At 36.9% G+C, this 9,931-nt stretch overlaps 1 protein-coding gene across 1 annotated transcript; it reads left to right on the top strand.

Annotated features, from left to right (window-relative positions):
• Positions 1-2,722: 2,722 nt before the first annotated feature.
• On the top strand, positions 2,723-6,872 carry LOC111083826 (the record flags this gene model as incomplete). Its single annotated transcript, XM_022380523.1, has 3 exons — positions 2,723-2,857; positions 4,777-5,058; positions 6,702-6,872. Coding segments are annotated over 3 exons (588 nt in total), but the record flags the coding sequence as incomplete, so codon positions are not given.
• Between the last annotated feature and the right edge of the window lie 3,059 nt (positions 6,873-9,931).

Genomic DNA, 9,931 nt, shown 5'->3' with positions numbered 1-9,931 from the left:
AACAAGACAGCATGCTGTAGTAACACTATAACTAGACAGCATGCTGTAGTAACACTATAACTAGACAGCATGCTGTAGTAACACTATAACTAGACAGCATGCTGTAGTAACACTGCTGTAGTAACACTATAACTAGACAGCATGCTGTAGTAACACTATAACAAGACAGCATGCTGTAGTAACACTATAACTAGACAACATGCTGTAGTAACACTACTGTAGTAACACTATAACTAGACAGCATGCTGTAGTAACACTATAACAAGACAGCATGCTGTAGTAACACTATAACTAGACAGCAAGCTGTAATAACACTAACCGTTGAGGCTAGATTATATACTGGTATTGTAGTAACTCTGCAGCTAGATTACGGATTATTCTTGAGTTTAATTATAACTACTTGGGAGATAATGTTTTTAAATTGGAGTTTTCAGTCTTAATGACACCTACACGTGTACGTGGATTTGGTTGAGTACTTCAAGATGGCCGCTACTAATTTTGAACTACTGAAAAAAGTGGAGGCAGCCAACCAAGAGCACGCGCCACCATACGTGCTCCGTCCGACTCTTTAAGCGGAATAATGGTTTTAACTGTCATTTATATAACGCAGTCATAGTCGAGACTGCTGAGCACGTTCAGCGGAATCTTGTCTCAAACTCTGGACCCTCGAAACGCAGCCTGATACGCTAACCACCAGGTTAAGAGTCCGTGATACCTTAACATATTACAATCCCTTTCTGTGCATTTCTATTAAAATCGGTTCAGGCTGAAAGACCGAGCTCTAGAACACTAGGGTTTTATTTCTGCGTTACAACAGTTTAAACGACCTTTATTAACTTAGCTATGTGTTCTTCTGTAATGTACCGAACAAAGGTAACCATTGAATGTCAGCAAATTATTCCAAAGATTTAAAACAGTTATAAGAAATAATGCAGCATTTCACAGAGCTAACTCAACATCACCAGTCCTGATGATGGTTGTGGCTGCGAATCTGAGTTTAGAGTTAGAACTTATTAGGCCTGGTGATGATTGTAGTCTAAGAAGCTAGGTTAAACAGAATTAACTCAACATCATCATCAAGCCTGATGGTGGTCGTGACTGCGAAGCTGAGTTAGAGTTAAAACTTATTAGGCCTGGTGATGATTGTAGTCTAAGAAGCTGGGTTAAACAGAATTAACTCAACATCATCAGTCCTGATGATGACTGTAGTCTAAGAAGCTGGGTTAAACAGAATTAACTCAACATCACCAGTCCTGATGATGACTGTAGTCTAAGAAGCTGGGTTAAACAGAATTAACTCAACATCACCAGGCCTGGTGATGACTGTACTCTAAGAAGCTGGGTTAAACAGAATTAACTCAACATCATCAGGCCTGATGATGTGTGTAGCTTATGAAGCTATCGATGTTTATTCAACGAAATCTTCAAACGTTCTTCTTTTCTTGGTGATTTTAATTATTCTACTTAATTGGACAGCTCGTACGTTTTAACTTTAACGGGAACTTAATTAATCTCAGAGCCAGACTACTTAACATATTCTGTCTCAATGATTTGTTTGTTTGAAGTTAAGCACAAAGCTACATAATGGGCTATCTGTGCTCTGCCCACCGCGTTATCGAAACCCGGATTCTAGCGTTGTAAGTCCGCAGACATACCGCTGTGCCACAGGTGGGGGGGGGGGGTCATGTCTCAATGGACACAAACAACAATAGTAATAATTCAGAAATAAGACAGAAAGAGAAACCACAAATCTGAGCCAGTAACTAATGGTATGTTATGATGGTGTTTACATCTCTAAATTGAAAAACCGCTATTCATATTGTTGAAATTTTTTCTCTGAACTACGTAACTAAGATTTTAAATGACTTGTTTAAGACGAGTGGTGCCACTAAAAAACACATGGGGCCTTTGGATTTGGTTTGGTGTGTTTGGAAATTCGCGCAAAGCTACACGAGGGATATTATCTGCGCTAGCCGTCCCTAATTTAGCATTGAAATACTAGAGTCATCACCACTCACCGCCAACTCTGGGGGCTACTCTTTTACCAACAAATAACAGGATTGGCCGTCAAATTATTACGCCCCCCACGGCTGAAAGGGCTAGCTTGTTTGATGGAACGGGGATTCGAACCAGCGACCATCAGATTGCGAGTCGAGCACCCTAACAACCGTGGAGCAAAATTAGATTTGGGGCCTATGAATTTGATCCGGCCAGTCAGGTAGAGGGTCGCGCTCGTGACTAAGACAACAAAAGTGGACAAAGTTAACAATACAACTTTATTACACGTTTTATCGCGAGCCTGGTGGCCTAGCGGAGAGGGCTCATAACACTAAAAATCGGGTTCCGATACCTGCAGTGTATCTTTGTGTTTAACAACAAACAAACAAAGCTTTATCGTGACAACGTTAAACTCAATGAAACGTGTTTTGTTTTACTTCCATCTCAGTATTGCTGATATAGATACGTATCTGAATAACGGAGTTTCGACACAAAATGTTGTGTATAAAATTTCTTTACGCCCATTTTCATTGAATGTTTTCCTGGTGGGAGTAACTGCTTCATTGAAACTATTGAATTACGAACGGAGTTCTGTAATAAAATATGTGAAGATATAAAAACACCAGCTTGTGCGTTTAAATCAAAGACGTTGTGTTTTAAGATAAAAAAAACAAACAAACAGTTCTACAGTAAGTGTACACGTACTTTTGGATTTCCTTTTCAGCTTCAACAAGTGGTTCTAAATGGCGACTTGCCATGTTCCAAAGAAGAGGCGGCAGTTCTGGCAGGAATCCAGCTTCGAATAGAAGAAACGTGGCCGTCTGAAGAGATACTGAAACCACTGAACGAAGATGTTAAGGTACGTGTTGCAATAGACTGGACAATATTCTGGTTGCAGGTTTTACTGTGGTACTAATATTTGTATGTTAAAGAACGTGTTTCAACAGACTGGACAATATTCTGGTTGCAGGTTTTACTGTGGTACTAATATTTGTATGTTAAAGAACGTGTTTCAACAGAGTGACCAATATTCTAGGTTGCAGGTTTTACTGTGGTAGTAACATTTGTATGTTAAAGAACGTATTGCAACAGACTGGAAAATATTCTGGTTGCAGGTTTGACTGTGGTACTAATATTTGTATGTTAAAGAACGTGTTTCAACAGACTGGACAATATTCTGGTTGCAGGTTTTACTGTGGTAGTAACGTGTTTCAACAGACTGGACAATATTCTGGTTGCAGGTTTTACTGTGGTACTAATATTTGTATGTTAAAGAACGTGTTTCAACAGAGTGGTCAACATTGTGCGTTACTTGTGTTCTTAGTTCACTTATTTTGTAGGTATGAATTGTCTTATTTTCTGGGGAAATGGTTCATATAATATGTGTAGTTCTCTAAAATATTGTTATGTTATCATTGTTATGTTATGTATTGTCTTATTTTCTGGGGAAATGGTTCATATAATATGTGTAGTTCTCTAAAATATTGTTATGTTATCATTATTCGTAGCTCATAGGCCCCAGCATGGCCAGGTGGTTAGGGAGCTCGACTCGCAATCTGCGGGTCGCGGGTTCGAATCCCCGTCCCACCAAACATGCTCGCCCTTTCAGCCGTGGGGGCGTTATAATATGACGGTCAATCCCACTATTCGTTGGTAAAAGAGTAGCCCAAGAGTTGGCGGTGGGTGGTGATGTCTAGCTGCCTTCCCTCTAGTCTTGCACTGTTAAATTAGGGACGGCTAGTGCAGATATCCCTCGTGTAGCTTTGCGCGAAATTCAAAACAAACAAACAATCAATCGTAGCTCATTAGTTTACATAAGTAACCTGAATAAATTGCTTCCTAAGTTTCAACAATTAAATTACACGTATAATTCAAAGCCATTAAGACTTCAATCACTCAATAATTTTACAAAGCTATACTATGTTTGTTGAATTTCTTTTATAATTATTTTCTGTTTTACTTCTTTAAGATTAGAAAAAAAAACATGAAATGTGAGTTCAAAACAACAAGTTGAAACTAATATTTTAATGTACATGCATTTTTCATAATTGTTTTATCTATTTAGGCTTAGGAAAACATAAAGCAAGGGCTTGAATGTAACCAAATTGACTTTTACAATGAAGATTATTTTTCACCATTTTAATTTAGTTCTGGAAAGGAAGACAGGAATCAAAACTAATCGCCTCTTCATTTATTTGACTTTTTAACGTTTCTTATGAACAGATATCAGAGATAATAAGTGAATATCTAATTAAATTTCTACTAAAGCGTAGACACTGTTGTATGTTATTTCATTATTATAATACTATAGAAGGTAACTTCAGGAGTGCTTTGTGGCAGCTTTCAATGGTAGAATATTAAAGAAAGCTCAGTGTACCGATACACTGCCATCTTACTGTGGTGTTATTCGTCCTTCTTCGGGGTCGGATTACTCCACTAGTGCTGGTGTTCAGTTACCACCATATATTATATTTCATCTTTTCACTTACGTTTTATGAAATGCACAAACTATCATTTCCGATCATGGTCTTATGGTATCCCATAAGAAACGTTTAGCTTAAATAACAACAGTGATTTAACTTTAGAGAACATGTACAGGAGTTGCATTTCGAAGTGTATTTTGTAACCTAGGAGTAATCTTTTCCAAAAAACCAGGTTACAAAATACACTTCGAAATTAGGATGTTTTTTTTAGAAAAGATTACATTTCGAAGTGTATTTTGTAACCTAGGATGGTTTTTGGAAAAGATTACATTTCGAAGTGTATTTTGTAACCTAGGATGGTTTTCCAAAATCTCTAACCCATATGTCTACAAGAGGAATGTGTACAGTAACAACAGTGGAGTCGGAGGATCGAGAAGACCAACATAGTAACAGGGGGCGACTTCTCTTTCACCCTCAATCTAGTCTAACCCTCCTTAAGATTCCAAAGAACAGTTCCATCTTGCGGCAGTTGCTAAGTGCAAACGGCAATAAACCAATGACTACGAGCGCCATCAACCTCCAGGACTGTGTTCCTCCGCTGTATTACTCCACAAAAAATATGGTAAAATCAATAAAGGTAAGAGTTATTTTGTATTTGGATACTGACGAATGATCGGTTTGCTAAAGACTGTATGTTAGTTTTTCTAAAAAAATGAGTTTCTAAGAATAGATATTAGGCTTAGTGCGCCTCAAAGTTTCCCATGATCAATATTTTATCACAGGTGGCTAAAAAAAACCCAATTTCAAAATATACAAATAAAAAAAAACACTTTATCATTTCAAAGAGATAAATCAACAATGGCTGATCTGAGGTTTCAACTAAACTAACCTCACTCACCTGTTCTGAAATTTTTTCATCTAAAGGAAACGTCACGCCCATGTTCGGAAATATTTCTGTTAAAATAACCTCTCTCCCGTGTTCTGGAATGTTCTAGCTAAAATACGATGTTCTTTTAGAATAGGTTCGTGAAACATCTGGGAACATATGTTTCAAAAGCAGGATAAATCAAAATATTGGGAGTGTAAACAAAAAAATGGACTGAGAAATATTAACCTAGAAGATGTGGCGCAACTGAATATAGTACTTGTTGACCTTTGACATACTAGACCGATATAGACCACGAGTTTGATTACTGATAAATATACATATTATAAAATATTTAATTAAATAGTCTTATAAGCGATTTAGGCTTAATTTCTTTCTTTATAGCTTTTAATTGGTAAAATATGTTTCTCATATTTGCAGAAAGCTACTCAAAGGCTATATGTACTAATTTTGAACTAACAGATTAAAGGAAAGACAGCTAGTCAACAGCACTCATCACCAACTCTTTGGTTCATCTAATCAAATAGTGACATTTGACCTTTACTCCTATTACGCACATAAGAACCCAAAGCGTGACGCGCGAGTTTTCGGCAACAGGAAGCGAACTGCGGACCTCAAATTCACCAGAACATTAATCATTCGCCCACGTTCAGCCCTAAATGGCAACAAATCTAAAATTATCGTAGTAAATGTAACATGCGAAGTTGATATTATAGTGACATTGGTGACAACTTACTGGATCCTTTTCTATAGCAACAAGGCTTAAAGTGACAGAGCCTGATTATACATAACTCATGAAAGAAATTAAGCCTAACAGAGCATGATTATATATATAAAAATTTTTTAATTAACACATCTTATCTTCTTGATCTAAAACAAGTACGTTTTGACTAGTAGATTAACGTTGAGACGAAGTTATATTTCTTATATTTTATTAACATTCTCTTAACTTATGTTCAATATGTCACATTCGCTTGAGGCTTTTGCTAGGCCTAAAAAGAAAGTTAGGCCTACGCGTTTGCACAACATGATATTCGACCACAGTGCTAGATGCACGAATTTCTTCCCTGTAAATAATTTCCATAATAATTGTAAGGCTCCCCAGTGGCACAGCGGTATGTCTGCGGACCTACAACGCTAGAATCCGGGTTTCGATACCCGTGGTGGGCAGAGCACAGATAGCCCATTGTGTAGCTTTGTGCTTAATTAAAAACAAACAAACAAACAATAATTGTAAAGCTAGTTTACCAGCTATACAGCTATCAATTTAAAATAAATATTACATAATACTGCAGTGAGTTATATATTTCTTACTGATTATTTAGTGTTTATGCTAGTGGCCTGACTGTCAGTTACAGATTAAAACATCCACATTTTATATTTCTGTTTCCCAGGAACAGAAAAGACGATTGTTTCACTCTCCTCTTTACGAAAGTGAAATACAGTTGAAGAAACTTTATATCCAGACGTGTAAACGTTTACCTTGTTATGGATGTCAAATGTTCCACGTGAAAGAACTACTGCGCGGGAAAACCAAGAAGAAGGTAGGAAGTAGGCTAAAGTAACGTACTGAGTACATACACGACTAGTTTATCCGAGTACATACACGACTAGTTTATCCTACGTTACAGAAGGAACTGTACACTATATTTATAACGTGAACTGAGTACATACGCGACTAGTTTATCCTACGTTACAGAAGGCACTGTACACTATATTTATAACGTGAACTGAGTACACACACGACTAGTTTATCCTACGTTACAGAAGGAACTGTACACTATATTTATAACGTGAACTGAGTACATACACGACTAGTTTATCCTACGTTACAGAAGGAACTGTACACTATATTTACAACGTGAACTTTCACGTTATAAATATAGTATACAGTTCCTTCTGTAACGTAGGATAAACTAGTCGTGTATGTACTCAGTTCACGTTATAAATATAGTATATAGCTCCTTCTGTAACGTACTATAAAGACCAGTCAGCAACCATAATGTTGGAACCCGATGGGATTACTTACCCATGTCTAGGATCAGATGGGATTACTTATCCAAGTCTAAGATAGTTACACATCAGTTGAAACTACTTACCCATGTCTAGAATCAGATGGGATTACTTACCCAAGTCCAGTTCTTCTCTAGTTGTGATTAGAGTATCGTCCAAGAAGTACGAGTCTATATCTTGCATGATCTCCCACAGTGTGGCGCTAATAGAGCGTAAAGAACCCTGGGACGGGGTAATAAATGACCATTTGGTTGCACGGAATTCAAGCACTAGTCTGTCATGTGACCGCCCTCCTCCAGTTCTCCACTGCTGAAGCTCCGCTGTAAGCTGACACTTGGCTGGAAGAAGTGTTTTACTGTCCAGCAACACTATACGTTCGAATCCTACCCCCAACAGTCTAGTAGCCTATGGAGTGGAAATATGACAGACTCAAACACTCACGTTTTGTTCTTCTTTTACACTATTTTAGCAGGTTAGAACACAGTTTCCACGTGCGGCAGTGATTATCGTAATAGCACGATATAAGAACGAGTGTGTACATTTTTTGAATCCACAGTACTGTTTGTCATAGTGAACGTTATCACAGCAGTAACACTTTATTGTTATCCTAGACATGGGTAAGTAATCCCATCTGATCCTAGACATGGGTAAGTAATCTCATCTGATGTATTGCTATCCTAAACTTGGGTAAGTAGTCTCAACTTATGTGTTGTTATACTAGACTTGGGTAAGTAGTCTCAACTTATGTGTTGTTATACTAGACTTGGGTAACCAGACTCATCTGATCCTAAACTTGGGTAAGTAGTGTCAATTGATATGTTGCTATTCCAGACTTGGGTAAATAGACCCAACTTATGTGTTGCTGTCTTAGACTTGGGTAAGTAGTCTCAACTTATATTTTGCTATCATAGACTTGGATAAGTAAACTCAACTAATGTGTTAATGTTTTAGACTTGGATAAGTAAACTCAACTAATGTGTTAATGTTTTAGACTTGGATAAGTAAACTCAACTAATGTGTTAATGTTTTAGACTTGGATAAGTAAACTCAACTAATGTGTCAATGTTTTAGACTTGGATAAGTAAACTCAACTAGTGGGTAAATGTTTTAGACTTGGATAAGTAAACTCAACTAGTGGGTAAATGTTTTAGACTTGGATAAGTAAACTCAACTAATGTGTTAATGTTTTAGACTTGGATAAGTAAACTCAACTAGTGGGTAAATGTTTTAGACTTGGATAAGTAAACTCAACTAGTGGGTAAATGTTTTAGACTTGGATAAGTAAACTCAACTAGTGGGTAAATGTTTTAGACTTGGATAAGTAAACTCAACTAATGTGTTAATCTTGTCTATAAAATTATATTTTGACATATATCTGAGAAATTAAATTTAAAAAAATTAACGTATTAGTTGATACTTATCTCCTAAGTGACTCATCAGGTGGAGACTATTCAATCAAGTCTAAAACATTAACACACTAGTTGAGTTTACTTATCCAAGTCTAAAACATTAACCCATTAGTTGAGTTTACTTATCCAAGTCTAAAACATTAACACATTAGTTGAGTTTACTTATCCAAGTCTAAAACATTAACACATCAGTTGAGTTTACTTATCCAAGTCTAAAACATTAACACATTAGTTGAGTTTACTTATCCAAGTCTAAAACATTAACACATTAGTTGACTTTACTTATCCAAGTCTAAAACACGAAAAAGGAATAAATTATTATCACATCGTTTGATTATTTGATCAGATTAATTAGCAGCGTTAGAAGGAACAACTTAGATAGGGTTACGACTATTTCTCATGCATCAGAAGTCTGTCCACTTTGTTCACTAACTAGAGCAATCAGCGTGTTTCGACGTTAGTCCTAAGAAACTCAGCCAATCGGAGAAGTTTGGTGTTACATCACGGTCTACAAACCAGCACCGTTTATAAAGAGGAGCTTGACAGGCTTCAGAATTTGTTACATTTTCCTGAAGAAGTGGCGTTACGGTTAACAGAGGTTGAATACGATCTCTTCTACAAAGTACGTCCAGTTCATTACATCCGACACGTTACTGTCGACCTTAGACATCGTCCACCTTCATCATCTTTACACGAATGTACAGTACAGACTCTCACAAAACGATATAACGAGGTGGGTCATTCATTCAGTTTACAACATTTACCTCAATCTGCGTGTTATCACAATAATTGTTTGTATAGAAACTATATCTGTGTTAAAAGGTGTCGGCGATAAACTAGGTAGTATGGGAGATATCGTGAATGTGCAAATGCAACGTAAACAACAGGGAATCCTCAATAGCTGCGGTTTTTAAAATATTTTTAGGCAGTATTAGAGTAAATTGATCCGATACTTTTTTTTCCTTTTTATTATTTATATTTTTGTGCGCCAGCAATACCAAACGTGGGGCACGCGTATACCCGATTCAATGTTATTACTCATCAGAATCTCTACCAGCCTACCGTCAAATTGAAATTATTTTAAGCACGTTAATCTATGAGACCTTGGGCGTGATCAAATAAATCAATCGGAAGGTTTTGACCTCCTGAGTTCAAAACTGTAATTAGATCTCAAATCGGTCAAGAGATGACGGAGCTACGAG

Source organism: Limulus polyphemus, unplaced genomic scaffold (assembly GCF_000517525.1).
Source record: "Limulus polyphemus unplaced genomic scaffold, Limulus_polyphemus-2.1.2 Scaffold11429, whole genome shotgun sequence".
NCBI lineage: Eukaryota > Metazoa > Arthropoda > Merostomata > Xiphosura > Limulidae > Limulus > Limulus polyphemus.
Note: the sequence above shows the minus strand (reverse complement) of the source record. Positions and strands in the feature narration are given on the sequence as shown.